The sequence below is a fragment of the Tyto alba genome, unplaced genomic scaffold (genome assembly GCF_018691265.1).
Source record: "Tyto alba isolate M040663 unplaced genomic scaffold, T.alba_DEE_v4.0 Super-Scaffold_39, whole genome shotgun sequence".
In the NCBI taxonomy this organism is placed as follows: Eukaryota; Metazoa; Chordata; class Aves; order Strigiformes; family Tytonidae; genus Tyto; species Tyto alba.
This window is the reverse complement of record NW_024881314.1, coordinates 12221803-12248932: the sequence shown is the minus strand read 5'-3', so window position 1 is coordinate 12248932 and position 27130 is coordinate 12221803. Positions and strand designations below refer to the sequence as shown.

Here is a 27130-nt window from a genome sequence, read left to right as displayed (position 1 = left end):
AGGCAGAAAATTTGAGAAAACAATGAGCTCTCACTGCCTTTGCCAAACTGAAATTATAGAAATATTGAGATTGATTTCAGCGCTGTTTAATGAGGGATAATTAATCCACTCATCACAAGACCATAGGATTACACTGGTTGGAAATTTTCCAGTTAATGCACTATTTGATGTTTCCTCCTAATTCTCAATTATTTAATAGATATCTTAATTACAAAAGATATAGTCATTAACACCATTCTTAAACAAATTCCTCTCACTGCTGTGATTTTACACAGGCACATGGGCCTTTCGCTGCCAGTCCCCATGGCAGTCCTTTCTCCTCAGAGACAGCTCCTGGCCATGCTTGCTGAGCCCGAGCTGCACGGACCATCTTGTGCAAGTCTATGTGAAGGACTAGGGCAAAGACAGGATCAGGGCATCTTTTATTAGTCCCAGGACAGAGTCCAGGCTTCCCCTTGTGCAGTACTTGAGTGTGCAAGATGTCCTGCGCAAGCCCACATCAGAACAAAGAATAAATAAATCAAGCTCTCTGGCAGCTCCCAACCCTCTGCCCCCAGTTCTCCATTAGAGTAGGGACAGTTGTAGAAGCGATTCACAACTCCTCTTCTGTCAGGGGCCAACTCGGACCTGTAAGAGAGAAATGGTGGTGGGGTGGTCATGGTTGTGATGACAGACCTCCAGGGAGGAGGGACTGAAACTGGTCACTTAAAAACCAGTGATGCTTACCTGTCACTACACTGCTGAAGAGTAAAGGAGGCACTAGCATCATTTTTTTGCCCTTAAATCCAGCCTTAATTATTTTTTGCATTACTGCTGGTTAGTGCAAAGGCACATCTAAATGTGAGGCCACCTCCCAAAGGCACTTGACAACATTAAGTATGATGAAGGATGCTGTCGATGATATGTGTAGGAGGGATAGCTTGTGTGGATCCACCTGGTCAAGGATGACCTAAAGGTGATCTTGATCAGTTGAGTTAGGTCCTGGGAATCTGAGCCCTGGGGCTATCAGAGAGGGGGAGGATGAGGACACACTGAAAGAAAGGTCTTTTTAAAGCAGAGCCCTACTCCTTCACATCCAGACTCAGCATCAGCTGAAATCCAATTAAACACACCAATTATCAGGGGAACACAGGAGAATATTAATTAATGATTGCATTGGGTCTGACTGAGATGGACTTAATTTTCCCCATAGCAACCCTCATAGTGCTGTGATGTGTAATGGTATCGAAAAAGGTGTTGATAACACACCAGTGTTTTGGCTACTGCTGAGCAGTGTTCCACAGCCTCAATGCTGCCTCTCCAATATTTCCCCCTCACCAGTGGGCTGAGGGTGGTCAGGATCTTGGGAGAGGACATAACCAGGACAGCTGACCCAAGCTGACCAAAGGGACGTTCCACACCATGTGATGTCTGCTCAGCAATAAAACTAAGAGGGAGGAGGGAGAGGTGTCATTCATTGTTACGACGTTTGTCTTCCAGAGCAGCCACTATGCGTACTGAAGCCCTGCTTCCTGGGAAGTGATTGCACATTGCCTGCTGATAGGAAGTAGAGAATAAATCTTCTGTTTTCCTTTGTTTCCATACATGGCCTTTGATTTTGCTTTATTAATCTGCCTCTATCTTGATCCATGAGGTTTTTTCCATCTTATTTTCTCCCCACCCTGTCCTGCTGAGGAGGGGAGTGAAAGACAGACTTGGTGGGCACCTGATATCCAGACAAGGTCAACCACCACAACGATGTACCCAGACATACTCCTGCTTCGTAACAAACACCAGAGGATAAATAAGGCATTTGAGGGATTGAAAGGAGACTTGGCACTGAAGAAGTTACCTCAAAAGATCCTGTTCCTCTTCTGGGTCTTCGAAACACCAAGAGCTGACAGACGCCAACAGGCAGTAGGAGTCCAACAAGCCTTCCTTGCTTGGATGCTGACTCTCATCCATTAGCTGACCTTGCCCTTCATTTCCAATAAGCCCAAATCCTCCACCCTGCCTGGTGCTCCAGAGCTGGGGCCCAGGCTGCCCAGCTCACACCTGAACTTTGCCCAGATCAAAGACATGAGCATAAGGAAGATACAGATAGATTAACCTTAAGAGGGTCTCTCTCCGCATCTCTTCTGGTAGAGATCATGCATCATGGAGAACGTGCATGGCCCCTGTTGCCTTTACCCATTCATTCCTCATGGGCAGCACTGACCTCTCAGACTTCCTCTGCTAAGTACCACCTTGGCCTGTGACACGTCTTTCTAAGGAGACGTCTGACCTTCAGGGCTCTTCTACTGATCTTAAAAATAGAGATCCCCTCCCAGAAGGGATGGCCTCAAGCTAGAGATCCCAGGCTAGCCAAGCTCTTACCCAACACTCTGGGCAGGAGGCATAAGTCAAAGACTGAAGAAGCACAAAGTCTTGAGGACGTTTCCATGGATGCCCCAGAGCCCTTCATTCCCTCCTCTATACCCAGTTGTCTGGATGCCTTCTACTCCGTGTGGGTATCCAAAGCAAGACTGGACAGAGGACAGGGAACAACTGCTAGGAAAACTGTTGGAGATAAAGACCCCTGACAGCTCCAAGCCCCAGCTCACATATTTCTGAGGATCGGGACATTTCTCATGAAGCTTTCCTGCCAGGCAATTGTGATTTTATTGGAAGGAACCTTCTTCATGTCCTGTCCTTTGAAGAACAGATTAGAATGGTCCCAATTCATAAAATTAAGACAATTCCCTTATGAAGAAAGAAAGAAAAACTCGTTCTGAACACTGGGGTATCTGAAGTCTGCAAGGCCACAGTAGTGCCTCTCAGCAGCTGGAGCACAGGCACCATGTTTTCTGTGAATTGATCTTCCTTTCAGCCTCCTCTTCATTATAGTCTTCAACACCACACAACTACTGCTGTGCATGGCTCTCCAGCCCCAAGAGGGTAGATGACAGTTCATCAGTGGAGACGCCCAGAAAATTGGGTCCAGAAAAGAGAGTAGCAGCACCTGATTTCCAGTGAAACCTCCCAGGGACTCCTGAAGCAACTCCTCATGGTGAAAATGTTGGGGATTTTCAGCTTTTGTTTAAAATGCAGATTTTTTTAATAGAAATTTTCCTCATAGGAAGGAACATCTGATCCGCTCCAGTTCTCAAACCCTCTGCCTGAGATTCACAAGAGCAGACACCCACTTCCCAAGGCTGCATATCTGATTCACACCCTCACTACAAGCCCCAAATTACAGGATAACTGTGTCTCCCAATTAGCTGTTCTCTGCTGTTGCTGCACCCATGTAACCTGCCCAGATACCGCGGAGCAGAACATGCCAGTGGTGGGGTGGGGACCAGCAGGCACTGATTTACTTTGCCTCCTGGCCCACCCAGAACTCCAAGCTGCTGCAGGAGCTTGCTTCTGGCTCAGGTATCTCTGAAGTAGAGGGATGGGGACCTTGCAGGGACAGCCTGTTTGCAGTGGTTGGACAACGTTCAGCCAGCAACATCCAGGGAGGAGCTGCTTTACATACATGGGGCCACTCACTCCTGCTTTGCATGTTGCAGCTCAATGATCAGGCATGGGTCTAGGGGTGGTTCTAGGGGAAATGCAGCTCAGAGTGTCCTCAAAAGCTTTAGCTGCTGCCATATGAATAACTTCATTTCCATCCTTTCCACAGCTGACCTAAACTGTCCTGGCTGGTACTGAATTGTCCTCTGTGTAGGGCTGCAGAGGAAGAAAAGCAGGGGCATGTGAGTGGGTGTTTGCAAAGGCAGAGAGTGCACAAAAGCCAGAACCCCTCTCCACTTCAGCTCAGCTGCAAGTCCACCCTGAACACAACTTCTGCCCACTGCCTCCGTGCCCTGGTGTCCATGTATTGCTCTGGGCAATGTGGTGTAAGAGACATTTTCTCTCATCAGTACTTGTTACAAACACAACTCCTCTGCAGAATTTGGTCTTCTTCATCATTTCACAACTCCAAAATAAATCCACATAATCATCAAGTTTCCAGTACCATAGGCAGAGTGTTCCTGCTACTGTTTGAACATGTCTGGCAAAGCAAAGTCCTTTAAAGACCAGCATGAAAAGGCCCCTGGGTCTGAAGCAAGCTAGGGAATATGCCTCAGGCCAGTTTTTATGCCCAAATGGAAGAACAGATGCCATAGCAGGGGTCTGTCTGGACAGTTGCATATGCTGAATGATTCCACTCCTTCTGTCTTTCCAAATCTTGAAGCCCAAGGGCAGTGACAACGACCTGACCACACTGTGATCTGTCTCCCTGGCTTGAAGGGACTTGTGTCAGACATCCTCCCATCACGTTCCAGTCACATAGATCTCACCATTGAATTTAAAAATGCCGCAGCTGCCACAACAATTAAAAATGCAAACAAGGAAAACAGCATGCAAGCAAGCCGGAGAGCAGGAGTGCGTATTTATAGCTCCTTATGTAAACCAGATACAATGGAGCCATTTGGAGCTGAAATAGGCTTAGCGTTATCCTCCGTCTTGGATGCCTGGTGCAGACTGCAGATCTCAACCCCACCATGTCCTTCTCTAAGTGAAAATGAGCACAGCACCACCCCTCCACGGGACACAGCCTGCTCAGGGAAGGTGTTGGTTGTGGACCAACAAAAGGAGAAATTAGAAGCTTTACAGTCTATGGGAGGTTAGGTACCTGGTAGTGATGGGCAGATAAGAGGTCTCATCCTGCTCCACACATGATGAACAAAGAAGGGGAAGAGGTTGTCTGAACCCAGCTAGACATTTCTAGGGCATCAAGAAAGGTCGCTTTTCCGTGCCCTTTACTGGAAAGCAGGAATTGCTATTACTCATCAGAAGGGACCCCAGAGCAAAAACCTGGTGACTGAGGTCTAACAGATTTTCACAACTGATAAATTAATTTCAAAAGGTCATTGTGAATGGCTTTAAAACAGTGTAAGCACATGAAAAAGGGGTTACTGCTCCATGAACACTGCTGCCTGTTCTCTTCTCATGTGCTGTTGAATTAGAAATTAAGTTCATAGATGAGCTAAATGAGTTGATCATGGCTAATGTTATTACCAGGAGTACCAGAGGAATCAGAGATGATCAGCCACCTGTCATAAAGTCTTAGCTCAGAGGACAGAGGCAATTAACTTGTCCCACTGGCCTGTTTTTGCTTTCCATGTGATTCTCATTGATGCATGCTAGAATATAGGAAATAAACGGGGAGACATGGAAATCCAAGATGATAATACATGGGAAATATGAGATACAGAAGAAATGTTCTAGAAAAACATGAAAAGGTAAAGATAGGGCCTGCATCAAAAAGGGGGAGCCAGAGAATTACCAACCAGCCACCAGCACTCCCTCCTAACCTGAATTATCCTGTGACTCTAAGCAGCACTTCCCAGCAGAGGATGTTCATTGTGCTCCCCCCTTGGGAATCACCTTCCCAGTCAAGACCCTCCAGCAGCACCAGCTCTCGCTTTGGGTCAGGCTGCCCCTCTCCTGGCCACAGACAGAGATCTCCACAGGTCAACAGGGCTGGAGACTTCGTCCTTTCCCAGTCATGTCTGCTGCTTGCCTTTCCCTCAGTGTTTCCTTCCCTGACACAGCTAATTTCCCAGAGGAGATGGATTGATTCTCCACAACCACTGTGGATTTAATACATGCTATTTATCACCCATCTTGTCACCCAAATGGAAGAAGTGTGTGCCTGCACAATATATATGTAAAAATTTCCATTGCATTTAGTTAATCCTCCAATGGCCATCAATAAAAATGAGGGAGTTGGAAGTCACTCAGGAAGAGTTTTAATAAATAAAATATTTACATAAATATTTTTTTTATTGTTGATCAGATTCTCACCAGCCCCTTCCATTTAAAAGTGTGTCAACCCGCAGTAGCTCTCTTGTTTTAATTATGTCAGTCTGCCAAAGCAGTAGAAATTGTGCTGGTTACATCAGTCCTGCTGTCTGGGGAAGGGAATATCTCAGAGGAAAATCAGTTATCATTGTTCTGACGTAACTGTGTCCTACAAGCCATTGACCCTTGAGCTGGCAAGCGCTTCCATCTGCTTTCAGAAACATTCAAAGTAGGACCTGGGCTGGGTCTTCTGTACCTGACAGTAAGCAAACCAACAACACTGTGCAGTGAGTGGTGGATCTGGCTTCTCCATAAAAGCACCTCAAGCCTTGTGCAGGGACTGCAGGACGCGGATGGCAGCCCCAGATGCACAACGGGCCAGGACTCACAAGGCCCCATGTTTGCTGAAGCCAAATCAGGCATCAGGTTAAGAAGGGCGCACCACTCCTGGAGATGATTTTTTCCAGTACAAGAGTCTGGAATAAGGTAGGTCTTTCAATACAGACCGAAGTCTGCCCTACGTGCAAAATGGTCCTATCCAGGACCATAGATGAAGTGTGGGCCTCTGTCAATGTGGTGCTCTGGAATTCATATGGCACATTGATCCCGGCCCAGCAATGCTAGCAGTGGGAAATCATTGCATCAAATTAATAAAAAATAACTCCATTTTGGACAGTCTGATGTTGCAGTGCAACAACCCCATTTTTTTTGCAGAAAGAAAGCATTAACGGTTTCAAAATGGTTTGCTCAAAACCCATTTCCCATCACAAGCCAGCTTCCTTTTTAAAATCTTAAGATTCATGTCATCACATGTCTAGTGGTACTTCTTGAGCCCTTGCTTACAGCCACCACCACTTAAGATCTGCCCCAATCATGAAGCAGATGAAGACAATTGCACAACTTGGCCCAGATACTTTATCCACCTCAGACTGGCCCAGCTGGAACTGTTTTCTCCTCATGAGTCATCAGACGCTGCCACTTTCTCTGTCTCCTTTTAATTGTCATTCTTAGACCAGTCCCATTTCTGCAACACAAATACCTCAGTACAGTTGACTTTCTTAAGTACTGCTCAATATTTCATACAGAGACTTCTCAGTGTCTTAGACTATTCCCAACTGATCTCTTTAATGATGAGCAATTCACTGAGAACACCCAAAATAGTACTTTTTTCTCCTTATTAGAAGGAGGGGACCAAAGTTTTCTATAAAGGAAAGATGAATAATGAGACTCTGGTAAGGATATTTGGACAAGCAAGCGCTGAACGTCTGTGAAATGCTCGTGTTCTGGAAACCTTTCTGTGCACTATCAGCAGTTTTCTTCCTACCTGAGCAATGCACATATTGCAAAGTGCAAGCAAAGACATAACACGTTTTAATTTGCAAATACAAGCACGAATCACTAAATGCTCAACTAGCAAGTGTGTTGTTCTTAACAGTTTGTGAGGAATGATCCTCTGTATCTTGCTTCTGACCCAGGCCCCAGCCAGGTGTCAAGCCCTGACAAGTACAGCATGATCCATCGACCCACCCAGCCACAGAAAATGGCATCCTTTCTGTTCCCACACCAGATTTTGCCCCAACAGTTTCTGTCTAGGTCTGTGGGAGCCAGAGCTACCCAGCTGGCCAGGCGTTTACTTTTTACAAACAAGCATGTGAATAAACTTATTTAACCTGATATGTCTGAGTCCTTTTGAGATCCCAACTCACATACACCTTGCAGACATGCGAACGGCCACTGCCTCTCCCTGGCTTAAGAAGGCATCTGCCCAGGATGGGGTGAGAGGACAAAGGGCTGGCTCCATCGGTGCTGCCCCATGGGGTGTGTACCCAGGGCCAGGGATTTGGCTGGCACCAAGGAAGAGTCCCTGACACCTGGACAGATTGCAATTCCTTCCAACTCTGGTCCTGTTCTGTGTTGCACAAAGAAGCTGTAGGAGGACACATGAAGGTCACCAGCACAGGGCAGGGAGTCTGAGATAACTTTGCAGGAGGAAGGAGAAAAAACATCTCCAGGGATTACAATAAATTGCCACCTTCTTCCCAACAACTCCTATGAAACACTTGAAAAAGTGACCTCATTAATTAATGAGATGGGTTAACACTCTCTCCACATACTCTACTTAATTGCAGTTCTGTCATTCCCAGTGAATTCTTAAAGCCATATTGATTATTCAAAGCTCTGTTCAATCAATAAAGCAATAAACCATGTATGCTTAAAAAAACGATTAAAAAGATAAATACATGAGACACTTTAAAGAAGCCAAGTCCTTCTGCAGCCCACTTAGCTAAGAACAAGCAATGGGTAAATATGTTTTAATGTCCTCATTTAATTGAAGCGGGTAATTGTCTCATGAATTTATTTTAATCCCTAATCCAAGTACAAAGTATTTCCAAACAGAAACCATCCCAAACACTAATTGTCTCAATTTTCCCTGTCTACTTGTTCTGTGCCCTGCACAAATGATAGACACGGATGAGCAGGGTAAGAGAGAGGTTGTGGCCAACAAGTGAGACCATGTGAGCCTCCTGCCTTGGGGGATAGATTGGGTAGGGGACCAAGGAATCCTGAAGAACAAGTCTACTTGGGAAGCTGCAGAAACATCAAGCACTGTGGCTGAAGTTCACTTATTGAAAAAAAGGCAGATGTGTCCTACTTTTTGGAGTAACCGTATTCAGCCCTGGTTGGAGCTACATCTGCTGGAGTCAAAGGACCAAGCGAGCCCACTCCTCATCCCTGAATATATCTGTCTTGGTCTCCATGTGGCTGATCCTCCTCCCGCTTTGTTTCTTCTTGCCTACAGCACCCCTGCACTGAGCATCCACCACAGCCTGCAAGGGAGCCCTGCAGCCTGTTGCCGCTCCTGTTCTCATGGGAGCCACATCGCAGAGCGGGGAGGAGGAGTCAGGGAAAAGCTCGTGTCCTCCCAAGTGTAAGTCTCATCTCTCACCTGTCTGTCATCCTGACGTATTTATGTTATCTCCCTATAGATGTGGGTCAAGGCAATTGTCTTCACTCCCCCCACTCCTCCACAGCCCAAGGTCTGATAGCCAGTTCCATGATGTTAACTGGTGTTGCTGGGATTTATTATCAAACTGAGGTTACTGGTGTCCCTGTGGGAGGTGGGACGTGACTCGCGACAGAGCTTTCTCAGCAATGCACCAAGGATCCCAACTCTGCCCCTGGCTGTACCGACGGGGACACTCTGTCTGTCCAGGGCTGAAATCTATCACTACAGTAATCCAGGTTTGAAACTCTTCAGAAAGATATCTCCAGTTCCCCTTCTGTCCAAGCCTTTTTCTCCTTTAGAGAAACAAATGATATGTATTTGTACAACACATCATGAATTTGGAGCTAACAGATCTCCAGGGCTTCTAACTACAAAGGATCCAAGGTAAGGGCTTGAAGCTTGGACAAGAGGAGGAAAAAGCATTTTTGGGCTTGACTGAGTGTTTTATTCTTCCTTTCTTTTTTATTGTAAACATTGTGATTTAACAACTACAGATGTTGTTGAACATAAATAAATAAATAATGTGGAGAACTGGAACATGCTAGGCTCTGTGATTGCATAAATATTCAAGCTGAAAAAGAAATATAAGATTTCAAAGGTGCAAACCTAATTACAGAGTTGTTATCTATCCCCTGTAGTAATTCAAACTTAAAGAACATTTCCCCATGGGGTGGTAAGGGACCATAGTGCACATCTGAAATGCTGAACCTGGAAAATACAGCACCATGCCATAGCGCAGCGTTGGCTCACCCTCACAGACACAGTCAGTTAAACTAAAACTAAGGGCACAGCCTTGAACTGTCCCCGATTGTCCCATGAGCAGAGGGTTGGGGCTCATAACCCCTTCCTGGCACATTGTCTCCTTCCATCACTTGCACGATACCTCCACCTCGCCTCTCCTTGCAGCCCCTCTGCTGTGTTTGGTGCCACGAGGACGGGCACAACCTGACACCGGTGATAGCCTCATCCCATGGTCCTTTCCGCAGCAACACCAGGCTGACTCTGCCAGGATTTTCTGCTGCCACCTGTCATGCTGCCAGGTTTTCTGGCTGGATTGCCCCACACCATGCACAACCTGGTTTGACGCAGGTCTCCCCATCCTTCTGCATGGCTCCCACACAGTCACCTGGAGATGACTCTGTCCTGAACACCTCGGAAAGCTCCTGTGGGTTGTGGACAATGCAGGAGGATGCTTCAGATCCCCTTGTCGCTCTGCAAATGCTTTACAACGGAGCCCAAAACTCATCCAAGTTTTGCTGCCAGCTTCTTTATCCTGGAATCTGGGGGATGAAAGCCCTCACCTTCCTGCTCTTGCCCCACCTCTGCAGCCAGACACTGCCAGCTCTGCTTGCTGCTGAGCTCTGGCCGGTGCCAGCACAGAGCAGCGAGAGCCAGGCCAGCACAGCCCATGCTGGTCGGAGAGCTGGGGCAGAAACCCAGCAGCCAGCACGGTTTGAAGGGTGATGAGACTTTCCCTGCCTCCATGGACAAAGCCAAAGATACTCAAAGTGTAAATGCTCCCTCTCCACTCCGATCAAGACCCTGCAGCTGGTTCCAAAGTGAAAACCCAAGCATCTGCGTGCATCTCCACCACGTTGCTGCGGAGGACAGTGACTCCAGCCAACCCTCCCTAAAGGTGCTTCATAGTTGTTGTTTGCACCCAGACCCCTTCAATGCCAGTGCTTCCCACCCTGAATTTTCAGGAAAACTGATCTTTATCGATGCCAAGGCTGGGGATCTGGGCTGAAGCCATAGCAGGATATTACGAGTAAGGAAAGAAGCAGAATGGTCTCAGGCTCAGTTTGCTGTTTTCCAGGAGATTAAGCAGATCCCTGTGGACTTTCCTTTTCAGTGGTTAGGGGCTCCAGGGGCACTGCAGGCTAGCATGCTTCCCAGCTGTTTTCACTTATATCTTCCCTCATTTTACAAGTTTTCAGGGCACAGCACACATAAAACCACAGTATGAGAAGAATGACAGTAGAAAAGCCCAATTATTCATGTTTTCTTTTCAAATCCTTAATGGCAAATAACATTTAGTGAGCTCCCAGCACCAACTATTTGTTAAAACAGAGATTTAAACTGGCAGATTAAGCTGATGATGAGCTTCCCCGCATCCTCCTCTGCTCGTGCCATTGGTGATGAGCAGAAACGTTGCCCAGAGGACGGCAGTTCTGGCTCTCCTGGCCTTGGCAGGGGGCACGGGCAGGGTCTGGTGTCTCTGCTTGCTTGCTTGGGGCCAAATGATGTAAATCAGCACAGTACCACTTCAGTCACATGAACGCAAGGCATGCGGGTTTATGTCAGCTGCAGTCTGGCAACGCTGGATTTGGCCTCGGCAGTCATGGGGCCAGCAGAGCAGACGTGGGCAGCAGATGGGCTACTGTTTGGGTCCAGCCCTGTTTGCACAGACTGTTCATCCTGTTTATCCAGGACAGGGGCAGCTTCAAAGACATCGTCACAGCCCTGGCCTGGGCCATTAACCCACCAACACTGGGGGTTTCTCCTGGATTTTGTCAATCCTTACCACAGGGAAAGTTCACCACTGGAGAAACAAAAACACCACACAGACCACTGACCCATCTGAGCTCCTTCCCACATGGCTTCTACTATGACAATAGCTGAACATCCTTAGCAAACTGAATTTGACCACTAGTCCCTTTTCCATATAATAGGCTTATGGAAATATGTCCCTTTACTATCTTGAAAACAATTTTTTAATTAACCCTTTAGGATTTCCATTGTAGTTTGACTTAAAACATTGGTTTGCTTCATCTCTCTTTTTAGGTTTGGGATTTTCCAACAGGAAACTGTGATTTCTATAATATTGTCTCTACAGCCAAAAAAAACCCAGGTCAAAACCCCTCCATCCACATCTGGGCCAAGCTATGACATGATGGGAGACACACACAGGGGCTCTCTGCTCCCTCCCAGCCTCACATGCCCTGCAGCACCAGGACCCCCACTCAGAGATGCTGAAGCCACATTGCTTTTTGGCCTGGGTGTGCTACAGGTGCCAGAGCAGAGCTGCTCCAGCCAGGAATCGATGACTTGCCATGACATTGCTCAGGAAATCAATGCCCCAGCCATGCTGAGCACATGCTTTAGAGCTGCTGCACATGCCGCAGCTGTAAGTTAGGTTTCAGTTGCATCCCAGGGAAGAAAGGTGATGTGCAACTGGGGAACTGCCTGCCACCAAGCTGGCTCAGGGCTCCCTGGTGACTCTTTGGACCCTGCAAGCTCCATTTGCCATCAGACAAACAACTGGAACATGTGGGGTAGGAATACTGGTCCAGCACAGGGCTCAACCCACACAGCAGAGCCCTGCACACTGCTAAGCTCTGTAAAAGCAATGCCTGCCAGCTGCATCGCAGGTTTTGAGAGTAGCATTACTGGGGAGATGGCAATAAGGCCTGGAAAAGGCTTCTTGGGGTGCAGGTTCCCCTGACAGAGGCCTGGGATGGACCCAAAACTCCTGAGATGCCGATTTGTATTTCACCTGCCCTCTGCACAGCCAGACATGCCAGAACCATCCTGACAGGGCAACAGCACCATCTACTGCTGCAGGAACCAGAAATGCTGCTCACCCCAGCAGCACTCTTACTGAGCACAGCTCCATCCAGCGTGTGACTTCTGCCTTGTCCTGGTCATACCCTGTAACAGCTCCATATCCACGAGAAAGTAGTTCTCTCTCACACCAGAAAGGGCTGTGGCAGGGTAATGCTTTTGTAGCACCATAAATATACCCCCCTTGAGGACAGAGCTATGGGAAGGGTGGTGGGGGTACCCCATCTCCCACTCCAGATAGAAGGCACAATGGACAGCCAGAAGCAGATCAGCTCTCCTTTTCTCCCTGCCCAGGCACATCCAGAGCAGGTTCTTGCTCTCTTTCATGGAGTGACAGCAAGAAAAAGCCTTGGTTTGATTTATTTAACCCAGATTAAGGGACTTTCTCATGTCATTTGGCACAGAACTAGGATCTGAACAGAAACATGCTCTGCCCTGCCCACAAGACCCTCCTGCCTGTCTCTTTGGCAGTTTTACAAAACCCGGGGTGGATTTGTCAGGGCCCCTGGCGCCCACGGGTGTTGCTCAAAGCAGGTAATGGCTGCTATAAGTCAAGTGTGTCTTTGGTCTGGCCCCTCATGCCCACACATATCCCTGAGCCTGGGGCAGAATGTTTGGTCTCCTGACACCCATGCTTCGCTCTGGCCCTGTAGAAGATGAAGGGATCAGCTTTATTCACAATTTTCTTTCAGTGCCTCTTTTGAATGCCTGCAGCTGGTTGTCCTGTATCCTTGTGACCTCCCAGGGATGTCTGTCCAGGGCCTGAAAACCCGACTAAGAGTCCAGAGGAGCCTGATCTTGCTGGGAGCTCTATGACACTACTAGAGCCCAAAACAATATCTTTTGTGCTCCCTCTTGCTGTAGTGAAATGATGCTGCTTGGAAAAGACTTTCACCATCTATCTATCCCCAACACCCTCCTAGTCCTGGACATGGGTGAGCACTGGGTGAAGAAGGAGCATGGACATGGGGCTGGACATTGGAGGATGCACAGAGGAGCTTCCCTCAACATGGAGGAGTGAAGAGGATGGAAGCAACAGGACCATACAACCTGACTCCTAGATGAGTCCCTCATCTTTAACAGCTGATGGAGAGGTGCTCTCCTGCTCTCACAGAAGCCATTTGGGCCACTTGGGAAACCACTGGTTTAACTGGAGAACATGGAATCCCATCAACTGCGAGAGCAGCATGGAAACAGCTTGAGGAGAGATGGAAAAGGCAGATGCCACTCGGAAGGACCTGTCTGGAGGGAGGAGTCCCCCACAGAGAAGACCTGGAACCCATCTTATTCACTATTTGAACAAAAGCAGCTGTCCCACTTTTTAGTGTCACAGAGGCCACAGGAGACCAGATCCCACCCACCTTGGACAGAGACCATGTCAACATGGGAAGGGACAGAGGAGGGCAGTGGGTGCTGGCAGGGCAGGGAGACCTTCCATCCCCAGGGCAGACAGCCCCAGTAGTGGGCATAACCTCTGTGAGGACATGAGGAGCAAACACAGGCAGGGTACAGAACTCTTGAACAGCAACGCTAGCAACAGAGCAAGGATGATGAACTGGCCACCAACATGCACCAGCTGGAAGATAAAAGTCAAGCCATGAGCTGGAAAGGGCTGGATCAGCCTCCTCATCCAGCAAAGCTGAGCTGCCTAGTCAGGTTATGTCAGGAGCTTCATGCCACTGTGCCTGGGTCCACCTCCGTGACTCAGGAGGCTCTGACGGCTCTCTGATCTTCTTGTAACTCTGCTCTGTGGCACCTCAGTGGACCCAGTGCTGCATTCCCTTCCCTGGGCACCTCTTGCCTACCCTACCTTACATCCTATCCTATCCTGCCCTCCCCTAGCCTGTCCTACCTTACGTCATTGTGCTGCTGAGCCAGCCAGCCCAGAGCAATGCAGGTGACCGTAGGCATCTCTGAAGTTGCCCGAGCTGCTCATGGTTCTCTGGACATGGTACTCATGACCAGAGTGGGTTATATTACCTTTGTCTCGGACAGGAAAAGGTTATGGTCTGTGGCAGGCTTCATTAGCCCTTACCAGTGCACCCAGCCTAGGAAGAAAGTTTAGAAGGAGGGGTGAGAAGGAAGGGGACCAAGGCAGGACACAGGCTTTCCCTTGCTGTCACTGGGTAGGGTGGTGACCATATCTCACAATCCAAAGGGTCTGGCAGGTGAATGAAATCATTTCACCTTTTGTGCCTGCCCGGGAGCTGGTGACCAGGCCATGGTGAGCAATGCAGGGCACACGGTTCCCCAGAGAGGGATGTGCCACAGATGACAGCCCCACAGCGTTATACACGGGGAGCCACATCACCCCACCGCTGTGTCCAGACATCTTTGCAAGACAAATCACTCCGGGTTTTCCCTTTCCTGAGGCTCTTGGATCTCCCTCTGCCCCTGCAGGGGACAGTGGTGTATCCCCCCCAGCTCCAGCTGCAGGGATGCACGGTGTGTGCAGGCGTTTGCCCGTGGGGAGCTCTGGTGGGGGATGTTCTGTCCCTGGTGGGTTCAGGGACAGCCTGTCCCCACGTAGACCCCAGAGCTGCTGGCAGAAGTGCGGCCCCCTCCCCACGGCCCCGCGAGGTGGCAGCAAGGGTCCACGGAGGAAGCAGAGAGGCTGGGAGGCTGCAAGCTGCTCTGCCTGGCTGCCGAGAGGAGCCAGCAGCTGGGCAAGCTGAGGTTGGCCTGGGAGAGGGGGCGAGACCCGGCCTGGGGTGGTGGAATGCCCCTACAAGACCTGCATGTAGGGCAGACTGGGAGGGATCCCCCATTCTTTCAGCACATCCAGCCCATGGGTGACCCCATGGTGCAGACTTCAGCACAGGGGACATCGCCCAGCTCTGGAGGGATGTACCTCAGCCCTGGAGGGGCAGGACCTCTAATAAATATTCGGTCCCCAGTGCCTTGCTCAGGTTACCCTGACATAAATAGGGGTCTGTGTTCAAAAGGAACTCCGGTCTGTGTCCGTGCCCAAGGCCTGTGACCTGGCCCCAGCCTGATCTCTGCCACCATGTCTTGGTCCCTGGGACAGGAGGAAGTGCCAGGAGCACTGCAAGGAGCATGGGGCAAGTTTGGAGGGGGGCTGAAATGAGTAGGACTGTGTGATGGAGAAGCTGGATGAAGCACAGGGCTGGATGCTCCCTAGCAGGGCAGTAGTATTTCAGTTCAGCCTAGAGACGCTGTAGCACCATGGTGTGAAATGCATCCCACTGCAGGTGCTGAAATGAAGCTTTTCCACCTCTATTTTTACTTTTTTTACCCCAACTGCTCCTTTAGGCAAAATAATTCATTCCTTGGACCTGCACTAGGGAACCCAAATCCACTCAACTCTCACAATTCTAGAGAATCTTTTAATCTGCTCAAATAAATACTCCCTGAATACCCTCAAAACACCTGGCCTCTTTGGCTGCTGGTTCCCAGATCAATGGGCAATGGAGCTCACTGTTAGCCCAGGGCTTGGCCATTGTGCTCAGCTAACTCATCCACCTCCCACCAAGAGGTGAGGACAGACCATGGACTAGGATGCTGAGCTCATCCCACCTCTGCCTCTCTCTACCCCTCTGCCCCTGCCCCTGCCCCAGCCCATGAGGCCACTGACCCTTATTAAAGAGCCCTATAACCTGTCCTGTGTCCTCCTACCACTAGCCAGAGGTCTACACAGAGCTGAGTTGAAGCACATCATCTTGACAAACACCTGGTCTTCCTGCCTGAGCTCCCCACACCTGGAAGAGCTGGTTTCCCCCCAACCCCGACACACAGTGCCTCTGGACTCTCCCTTCTCTTCTGCTTCCAGCCGCATGTGCTGCCCTGGGATGCTCTGCACCAAGCCCACCACACTTGTGGGTTGTGCCCACCCCCATGAGAGCTCCACCACTGCTTGCCCATCTCACCTCAACCCAATCTCTGCCCAGGTCTGTGGTGCAGCTTAGGTACCATTACTTACTGCACCAAACCAACGAAGAGCCCTTGGGGATGGAGGCAGCCCCACCGACACTGGAACACAGCCCTGGATGCCAGTAATGTCTGTGTCAGGCTGGATCCCTTCCCTGCAGCAAGTGGATTCACACTGATGTAAGAGGGTATTAAAGTTTGGCTGTGGGTTTGCAGAAGGAGGCAGTATGCCAGAACCACCTCCCTTTTCCATCCCCCTCCTTGTAATGGACTCAGGATGTTAATTAATAGTTAATTGCTTATATTTTGCATCCCTCTAATGTCTTACTGAGGAGCCTCAAAGCACTTTTCAGACACTGTCTATGATCCCCTGCTTTGAGAGTGCAGAAAATGCAGTCCAGAGATGTTTCAGGAGCTTGCTGATGATCTAAGTCTGGATCAGCAACAGACTCCAGTCCTGGGTCCCTGCTCCAAGCACCAACTCACCCTGCCTCTCCTGCCACGCCACTGGACTGCCTCCCAAAACGCGGCCTTTTATACAACCCTTCCAGGCAAGCTGCCTAGAAGTCATCTTTGCAGGGGCCCAAGGCAGGGAAGCAAAGAGTTAAACAATATACTGATAGACTGGTGAGATCATCGGAGCTGGGATGCGCTCCATTGTTTATTAGACTCAACAGAGCCCAGTAGACAACATCCACAGGGATGTGGGGATTGGGGTGAGCCTGGCTTAGGAGAGCAGGACCTTCTGCTGCAGTCCATCCCACTGCCGGTGGGGTGGGCAGCCATCCCTCACCACTCGCCGTGTAAGTAGGATGGATTTCCATGGGTTTGGCGTGGGGTGTGGTGGAAAGGGAGAGGGGATATGGCATGGCAAGGCTGGGAGTCTTCCTCTTGCTGAGCCCCGAAAAGGGACTTTCAGATGTTCTTTGCTCAGCAAGACCCTGAGCGTGTTGCTGGGACCATCTAAACTCTGGGCGATGCTGGAAAGCTATTCCCAAGGGCTGCAGGCAGCTGGGCCCAACCCCTCTCCACTGCACCAGCAAATGGACACTGGCTCCATCTCAATTTACATCCAAGATCTGGTGGGGCTTGTAGGCAACGTGAAAACCCCTTGTTACTCCACCACTGGTCTCAGAGCAGAGCTAGACAGTTTGCAGGGATGGCTGCCCATGTAGCCACTGCCAGCCCCCTCCTCACTCTGAGGTGAGCAGGGGTGTGGGGACAGGAGGAGAAAGGATGGGGCTTTAGTACTCATGCCTGGCACCCACACAACTCTCCCTGTCTTCTCCCAGAGCAGAGACTGCTCAGCCCAGCAGCATCCAGCCCTCCTGGGGCTGACACACAGCAAGAGAAAGCTGGATACTCCCAGCCACTCCTCTTGTGCCTGCAGGAGCTGGTGACTGGGCTCCTTCTCGGCGTGCTCAAGGGGATGTTTAATGCAACCGGACGCCTCACCTCCCACAGCGAGCCACGACACGCCGGTGACAGCCCGGACGACAGAGGCACGGCATGGTGAGTGGGCTCTCAGCGCTCGGTCCCTCCCCAGGGGATTCCCTGCCCCGACACCCGCGCAAGGAACCGGGTGCTGTCCCCCATCAGCACCCCCCCCCCGCATGAAAATCCCCCGGGGCGTGGGCAGCGCAGGTCCCTCACCTCCACCGGGAAGCAGTCCCCTAGTCCCCAGCTTACTGGTTTCTTGGGGTCCAAGGGAACAGTGGTTTATTGAATATACATCTCACTTCTATTCACTCTGAGCCTGGTTGATAGCCACTCTCAATCCAATCTGGCCAGCACTAAGCATTTAACAAAAAGTTTCTGCAAAGTGCGTGCATGCGCATGTCTGGCAGTGCAGCAGCCTCCTTTCCCACCCATCCCACAGTCACACGAGTCCTCTAGAGCAGCTAACCCCTTCTGCAAGCAAACATGGACCCACAGCTGTCATCCGGGGGGGTGTCCTGTACTGAACTTAAGCATCAGGACTGATTAAAGGGTCAGACTGAGACACCCCAGAGCAGAAGGAAAAACCATGCCCAAAAAAACACTTGTCAGTTTGCCTCCATTCCCCAAAATTATGGCTTCCTCCCAGCTGGTACCCACCTGTGGGGACTTTGCTGCACCCCCCTTGGGGTGGCAGGTACTACACGTCTGGCTGAAGGACAAACAAACCCTTTGGGTCTTACCCCAAGGCTTGAAGCTGCCATTTGCCAGGGGACTGCCCCAAGCCACCTGGAGGCCACTGGAAACCCCAGAGAGCCCTGGGGCAGTAGGAGGGTCTGGGGTCCCTCTCTGTGGAACAGCTTGTGGCTTTGGTGGGGCACTATCTAGATCTTAGATGGCCAGGTCTGGGGTGGGTGGAGGAAATGTGTGCACATCTGCATTCAGGTTACTTCCACCCAACTGCTTCATAGCACTGGAGCTGCCATTCACCAAATCCAGTGGTGGTACTGGTGATGGGCAGGCCAGAGCTCACTCACTTGGTCTGCCTGGGGACAACAAGCAGGGTCTGAGCCCTCAGGAAAATCCTGGCCAGGCCTGGGCCTCAGTTCAGACTGGTATCTTTGCATCTCCCCAGGATAAATCAGGGTAAGCCACATCCATGGAGTGCAGAGCTCACTTTGTTTTTTCCTCAAAATTTTCTTTTCCATGATGGTTGATCCCCAGAGGGATGTAGGGCTGGAGGTGAACCTGTCTTGGGAGAGCAGGAGCTTCTGCTGCTGCCTGTCCCACCCCTGGTGCAGTGGGAAACTTCCTTCAGGGAAGTGGCTTGACAGCAGAGAAGATGGCAAAATATATCCATAAACTTGGCCTGGATTTCCAGCAATATTTAGCAGTTGGTTTGCAAAATCCTTAGCTTTTCCCACAGTGATTTTTGTGGTAAAACACAGGGCAAAGACCCCAAGTGCTGCAGCTGCTTTGCAGCACCCTGCGCCCGGGGGCAGGTCCATGTTTGCCCCCACCACTGGTGATCCATGGGATGACACCCGCTTAGTCCCAGGGCAAAGACCAACCTGCCAAGCTGCTCAGTACAACCATTGCATCTTCAAACACGAGCACATCTGTGATGAATCAAGGATGGAGCATGGGCAGAGCAGGATACTTCAGGATACTGAGAGGGGTGTTCATGAGGAAGAGCCAGATGGAGATGGATGCCAATCCCTGGGGGGAGACTGTCCAAGCTGGGGAAGCTCTGGCATCCCCAGCCATGCAAAGTGAGAGGAAGAAGTGGCAGAAATTGTTTGCAGTGAGGACTGAAGGGGTGCATGTAAAGAGCTCCTAAAGAATCCGGACTACCTCCTCGAATAAAAAGGAGATGGCCAGGCTGAGGACTGGATTGGAAAAGTAAATCCAGCCCTTGTATTGCAGGGAGGACACAGGCCTGTGCATAGGAGCAGGGTCTCCAGATCGGGCTGTTGGCCCACTTTTAGCACAGCTCTGGCCACACCTGCAGGCTGTTTGCAGCATCCCAGGTGCTGGCTGGGATGCCAGTCCTGAGAGCTGCTGCTGCTGGGGGCTGGCAAGTGAGGAATGCCATCCACAGCTGGGATGGGCTGAGGCACCCGGGGCAGAGCCCTTGGCTGCTCTGTTCAGTTCAAAGCTCTCTCCTCAGCACCACCACGAAATGCCCCCGAGGTCCAGTATCCAAGTGTGTGCTGCGCTGCTTTGGTACTGGGGTCCCCAGTAGCACCAGCAAATGGGCACCAGTGGATCTCCCAGCCCAGAAACCAAGCACCACCACACAAAGCACTGGGAGAGCAACAGGAGGAGAAATAGAATCACACGAGGCTCTTATGGAGGGGGAAAAGAAAGACGCCAGTGTTAGTTCCACTGCCAACAGCTGCCCAAGATTTCAGAGGCGGCAGCAGCACAACACCAGACGTGAAATCTGAGATGCAGTCTGGAGGCATTTTCAAGCCAGCAAACAGTCATCTGCTGATGCTCTCCTTACAACAATAATGATTTAAAAAATTGGGAGAAATCTGATAGCATTATCCTGCCAAGCTGCTCAGTACAACCATTGCATCTCCAAATACGAGCACATCTGTGACGAATTAAGGATGGAACATGGGCAGAGCAGGAACTGAAATTGCATTAGCTTTCCCAAGAGCTGCAGATACATGCAGTGCTCACAAGCAAACTCCTGGCCACTTGCAGGGAGTGAAATCCTTCACTAGCTAACAGTGGGGAAAAATGTGACCAAAAAAAGCATGCTCTGTCAGGAAGCAACAGAAAAATAACCGGTGGGAATTGTGGTGAGACGGGTGGTTATGTCAGAAAACAAAATGGGGGAAAAAAATCACTCTAGTGTAAATGCAAACCTGAAAGAAAGATGATGGTTTCTGCAGGAGCCTGGCATTAATGCTCTGAAAAATAAAGAGGAAGGTGCTTTGCAGAGCTCAGAGTATCCCTAGATATGGAGTCAGGGTGGCAGCACGCAGGCAAGCAGAGTGGGGTGCCTGAAAGCTGGAGCAGGACAGACTGCATTAGACTGCTGAGATATGAGATCTGGGCATTATTCCAAAGAAGAAAGAAAATTTCCAGCCACAAAGCCAAATTAAAATTATACAGTGGCTTGATCATAAAACCTCTCCACAATGGATGTTACAAGGAGAAAGCCAAGAAATGCCATGGCTACCTAGGATGAAATTTCAGGAAGAGCCTTGCAAAAGATATGAGCTAGAAGAGGGGGAATCACAACCCAGCAGTGCCACAAGCAAGGCAGCTGGTGGACAGGCTGCACACGCTGGCCGAGCAAGGAGTTGTACCTGATCACCTGCATGTCTAACACTGCTGTAGCCATCAAAATGGTCTCTTGTGGTAGCTTATGCTTTTCCAAAGCCAAGGGATCAGCATGGTCCACTGCAATCAGTCCAGCTTGCAGAGACAGGATTACCAGCTCAAAAGGAAGAGAAACAGAAACCAGATCTTGCTACTATGATCAAACTTACCTGCCTTGTCAAGCATTTGATCATCCCTGATCAAGTGCTGTAGAAGACATGTCAGGATAGCAGAAATGTGTCCCCTCCTCTGCACCCATCCTTCCCAGTTCAACAGTGAGGGGTGAAAGCTGAAGATAGGAGGGACACAAATCATGTCCATTGTTCTTGGCTTTCATTTTTCGCTTGTAGGTCCTAGTTTGTCAAACCTGAAACATCACAAAACACATTCGTACCATCAGACCTGCATTTCTGCAACAGTGCCTGTGTCGGAGGGACTAAATTAAAAAATTTCATCTGTTTCTTTTCAGAATAAACCACAAACCTTGTCAGGGGACACAGGTGAAGGAATAAGGGAGGTGCTGGGCAGCACCCAGCCATCAGCAGCACTAGATGGGCACTGGGCCCGTTATGGTCCAAATACAGGCAGGTTTCCTTAAGACGGTGCCTCTGGAGCTGTGCCAGCTTTGCAGCCTCTCTGCGGGTGCCCTTTCGTGGCACATGCTCTCACAGTCATCAGCAGCCCTGGGAGAACAGCCGGGGCCACTGGGCTTCACGCTCATCTCATCTACACCTCGTTGCTGCCCGCTGCAGCCACAGGCGTTCCCGTGGCACACGCTGGGTGCAAATCCAGGCTGGTGTCACGCATGATGTGCATCTCCTGGCGAGCCATCCCCGGGCCAGCAGTGGGTTTGGGTGCAGCCAGGGCTGGACTGAGCAAACACGCAGCCGGCGATGCTGTGAGTGCCAAATGAGTGTCGAAGCAGGGTTTTAAATCGACTGCTCCAGATTAAAGCCCACTTAGGCTCGAAGCTTGTATAGTGCTTAGGAAGAGCTGGGCTTGACAGTGGAGGGGACACAGAGCTCTGGTGGCACTGCCCATCCATCTGAGATGTGCCCAGGCCAGAATGGATGTGACTTCTCCTTGACTGGTGCCCTGCACTGGGAGCCCCAGCAGGGACAGCGCTGGGGCTGGCAGCAATCTGCTTGGTGGTGCTGGCAGCAGGGCGATGCAGGGGTCCTGGGCTGCTCCAGGCCGGCACTGCTGTTGTATTCCTGCTGCAGAGCATCCCCACGCCTGAGCTTGGGGACAGCCCAAACAACCGGCAGAGGACAGGTCAGTCCCAGCCCTCCTGACACCGCCGAGCCCCTGGGAGAAAACCTGGCAGCTCAGGCAGGAGTTCACTTTACAAAAAAATCTTATTCCTGGGTGTGAAGCAACCACATCCCCGGCCTCTCCTGCCCTCCTCAGCCTTGGTACCTGCATGGATTCATCTCTCCCGGGCTTCCAGCAGCAGGACAGACCATGCATCAGGAGCACTCCCTGACCCAGCCTCCTGCCCTTGTCTCCTCAGCAGAGCCCTGAGGAAATAGTGGTTAACATAATGCTTGGCCCTTCCCATTTACCATAATGGTTTCTCCGTGCTAAAGGCACTTTGTTTCTGGGAAAATATATTTCCTCCTTGAGTTGGTGAAAAAAATAACGTGCCGAAAAGCCACGCTGCTGACCCAGCCATCGCAGGGCAGACTGTTTCAATGTGCTTCTGCTACCAAGCTCAAGAGCTCTCCCACAGAACCCCACCCCAGCTTACAACTGGAGAAATATTCCTGTGTAAGGAGCATTTCCCCATCCTCCATCTGTGCATTGACACAGGAAATGAGAAGCTCCTTTGCTGTGGCTACAACAAGGCTGACACATCTAGGCTGGATGTGGCAGCGAGGAACATCCAGCCCCAGGGGCCCAGTGGAAGCACGCAGCCAGTGGGAGGGTGATGCCTGCTCTTCCACCGAGCAGTCCTGACACAGCACACCCACACCTCAGTTTCCCCATCTGCAAGAGGGAGACCTGACCATGCCACAGGGTCCTGAGGTGTAATTTGGGATCTGGGAGGGAAAGCAGGTCCAGGGATGCAGCCAGCTTCTCCAGCCCTGTTTGAAACACCCTGCTACTCCCCTGAAAGCAGCCAGGAGCCCTGGAAGGCTCAGGGTAGTGGCACATCTAGTCATTCCCACCACCGAATCCCTGTGGGAGCTGGGAGCTGGTGAGCTGGACAGTCCAAGGACAGGGACAGGGACTATGGGAGTCCCACTGTCCATGGGTGGGCTGCAGGACTCCACAGGCATCCTCGGTCCAGCCTACCTGCAGGTCCCAGTTGCCTATTCCTACATTTCATTGATCTCATAGGTGTGATGCTCTTCTCCTCCCTGCAGTGACCCTACAAAGCCTTCTTCACCTTAATTTGATTCGTCACTGTTTAACGGAAAACACCCAACACATCCTCCATCACTAGCCCTGCTCTGCTCTTTCTCTTTTGTCCATCTCAGGTCTCCTCCTCAGATCCCGTTACAATGGAAATTCCCCCCAAGAGCCCTGATGGGAGTGAGAAGTCTCCTCAGTCCAAGGAGCTGCTGACCAGTAACACGGCCAGCACCCTCTGCATCAGCTCCCGGAGCGAGTCTGTCTGGACCAGCGCATCCAGAAGCAAGTGGGACATATACCACAAGCCCGTCATTGTCGTGTCTGTTGGAGCAGCCATCTTCCTCTTTGGGATTGTCATCACCAGCCTGTCTTGCATCCAAATCAAGAACAAAAACGTCTACAAAATGTGTGGCCCGGCTTTCCTGTCCTTGGGACTGATGCTTCTCGTTTGTGGCCTTGTCTGGATCCCCATCATCCGGAAGAAGCAGAAGCAGAGACAAAAGTCACAGTTTCTGCAGAGCCTCAAGTCTTTCTTCTTTAACCGCTGAGGGCAGACCAGGACCTTCCTGGGAAGGCTCCCCTCCCCTCTACCCACCTGTGTTGGTTAGCCATAAAAAGAAACAAGTTCTTGTACTCTCCTAGAGGGTTTCATCCCAGTAAGTCTCTTCCCTCCAGGTGAAACACCCTGCAGCAGCCTCCAGTGTGAAAATGAACTTTGTATTTCACGCCAGGAAAAAAGAGAGCAGGATTTTGCAGCTACAGCCATCAAGGCACATCTGAGCTCTCTGCATCACTCTCCTGTCCAATGAGCAACCCAACAACACTTATCAGGGAAAAGCAAAGCTCCTAACTTGTCTCCACCCAGTAGCTTCTGCAAGATACATCAGCAGGGATGAGCCAACCGACTACAGTGTGAGGAAAGCCTGGTGTGAACATTGCTGATTGCAAACTGCAGTTCAGATGTAGAAACTGGGAGGCCAGACATGGTTCATCCAGAGTTAGTGGAGAGGAGAAGGAGGACAATGTAATTCCAGACCACTTTCTATCAGAGGAGGCCACCAGAACAGACAACACACATCACCAAAGCTTAGGAAGACCAGATGCCGTGCCCATGGCCAGAACTTCCCCATCATTGATCTGTTACAGTGGCTGGCTGAGACATGGCTGCAAACTGGAGCTCACTCCTTGCTCAGCATGGAGCATTTGCAAGCTTTATTTATTGCTGGAAAGGGTGAGGGGAAGGAGCAGAATCACAAGCATCCCCTCTAGCAGAGGGTGTTTAAGAAAGGCTGCAGGGGCAAATTTGTTTGCCACATGTGTCCATTTGCCCTGCTGTTATCTTCCAGAGCCACCCATAAACCCTAACCATCAGCTTATTCGTGCAACCAGAATTGGACCACAGGCAAGAGAGACAGGTTCATTATCTCCACCATTCCCTTTATGCCTTTAATAAATGCGTGCCCTAAAGCAATTCACCAAGGAAAGCACAGATCCTTTCCGCATGGTTTTTGCTTTAATTTTATATTTTCAGCATGCCTGATTTACTTTAAAAGACAAATGTGAAACACAAATTCCCAGTCTGAAGAACTGGTTTCAGTCTGGACAGCAAGATCTAGGTTGAAATAAATAGGCCCATAATGTCCAGCTCAGAGTTCCGGATTCAGGCGCTGGTGAGAGTCTGATTTTTCAGAAGTGCTGATCCAGTCCGGACCCCGCATCTTCATCGGTCCGGTGAGACTCCCCAGCACAGTGAGCACTGGCTCAAAGGCCCTGACACCCGCTGCGGGGTGAGGATGTGGTCGGTGCTGATCAGAAGCCGAGGAAGAGCACAGAAGATAAGACCCCACCAAGCTCCTCTTTGTAGCCTACACCTCCTCAGGGAAGCCGAGGCAGACCCGTTGCTCTTCCAAGTGCCGTGGGAGGCAGAGAGGCTGGCAGGAGGTGCACTGAGAGAATTTACAATGGGTTTGCTCTTTGATTTCAGACAGACAGGGTATGATAAGCTCCATCAGATGCTGACGAGAGGAAGCTCATGCGAGCCCTCAGCTCCCTCTAACCCAGTATCTCACATCTCCCAACAGCTGCCAAGGAACTCTGGAGAAAAGCACAAGGACTGGGGCACACAGACAATAGCCCTTCTCCTGGTTAGTGTCCACCTCCCAGCTAACAGCAGCTCAGGGCCAAGGCAGACATCGCTCCAGACCGCTGTTTACAGCCACCAATACAGCCAACATGCCCACCTCCTCCTGTTTTGACCACTTTTTCACATCAGTTTGTACTTTCATTCTCTGCAACATCCTGGAGCCACAATTCCTTCAAGGTCTCTAATTTTCCAGACACACTGGAAGCTCTGCATGGCATCAGGAGACACGGCAAAAGCAGAGGGCAACAGATCCTGCTGCTCGGGGCCAGCAGGCACCCAACAGGCCAGTTAAAAGGGAGATGTGTTCTCCGTAGTCAAATATCATGAATCTGTAGCTGTGGGAACTGTGCTCAGGGCCGAGAGCTGAGTCCCTGTGGGGAAATATTAACCTCCTCCAGGCCATCTCTGGCTGAACTCTGTTATTTCTGAAACTGGTGCCACATCATCATTTCTGCCTGCAAATATGGTCCAAGGTGCCCATGGCCCAAAGCCTTCAAGTGGAACCATTTGTGCTATTGCAACCTGGCTAACATGATTAACTAGGGACTCACCTCGACACTGCTGCCAGGCTCCTACCAATATGTGACCAAGGCTGGCCAGCGTCATGTGCCTGGAGATCCCCTCCACCAGTGCTGGGAGAGCTTGAGGAGGCAGCTCCCAGCCTGGCACCTGGAACAGCTGGATTACAAGTATTTGAGTAACGCCCATCCCTTTGCCCCAGGGTTAGCCTGGTCCTGAGTTTTGTTTCCTGGGTGGTACAGACGTGTGTGTTCCCAGCCAGACAGTGCCAGGTTTGTGAATGGGGTGTACAAGGTGTATGAACAGTAAAACATTTGTTCCTTGGCCATTCATTATGTTGTGCAACGTTTTGCTTGGGTTTGCAACCCTGACATGGCACCAGGCAGCAGTCTCTATTTATTTAGCTGTGCAGAGAGCTCACCCAAAACTCCTTGCGGGAAGCTGCAGTCAAAAGAAGAGACAAACATCAGGACTCATGAGGGGGAAATCATGGAGCAATGTGAAGAGCATCACCAGGTCCCAGCTGGCTGCAGCCTGCAGACCTGGTCACAGACAGGCATCCTAAAGCTGCACAGTCTGGAGGAGGCACCTGGAAATGGACCCTGCTGCAAACAGCTCTGCAGTGGCAAGAGACTGCTCAGACTGGGCTAGCTGTCCAAAGAGATGAGCCAGGAGGACTAGAAGTACCAAGTGGCCTGGAAAGAGAAAGCAGGGGTCTTGCTCTCCATGTCTCATGACTGTCAGTGAAATGTTAATATGGTAAAAAGTCACTGAGACCAAGAATCTAATGGGATTCCAGGCTGGTCATTTATGGAGAGAATATTAGGTTTAATTAAAGCAAAAATTTCCCGAGAGACTTTCACGTTTCTGCTCTGGTCTCATGTCTGTTGTTTTGTGCCTGCTGGCAGGGAGGGGAGGCTGTGCTGTAAGGTCCTGGGGGCAGATGATGGTGTGGGGTCCAGAGGTCACTGTGTGGGGGGGCTCACTCAGGACGTGGGGAGGAGGAAGAGTGGGGCTGGTGCTGCAGGTTTGTTTGGGTGCTGGCCCTGTGCCCTGGGTAGGGT

General features: G+C 50.5%; 1 protein-coding gene across 2 annotated transcripts; it reads left to right on the top strand.

The window, feature by feature from the left end:
• Positions 1–16966: 16966 nt before the first annotated feature.
• Positions 16967–26922, top strand: PIRT (phosphoinositide interacting regulator of transient receptor potential channels). 2 transcript variants are annotated; one of them, XM_032992079.2, is made up of 3 exons: positions 16967–17073; positions 17563–17782; positions 23530–26922. In XM_032992079.2, the coding sequence occupies exons 2-3, from the start codon at positions 17780–17782 to the stop codon at positions 23950–23952; spliced, it is 426 nt and encodes a 141-aa protein (XP_032847970.1). In that variant the 5' UTR covers positions 16967–17073; positions 17563–17779; the 3' UTR covers positions 23953–26922. The 2 variants fall into 2 exon arrangements, with proteins under 2 accessions (XP_032847970.1, XP_032847971.1); XM_032992080.2 differs by having other exon boundaries at positions 16982–17073; positions 17661–17782.
• The last annotated feature ends 208 nt before the right edge of the window (positions 26923–27130 follow it).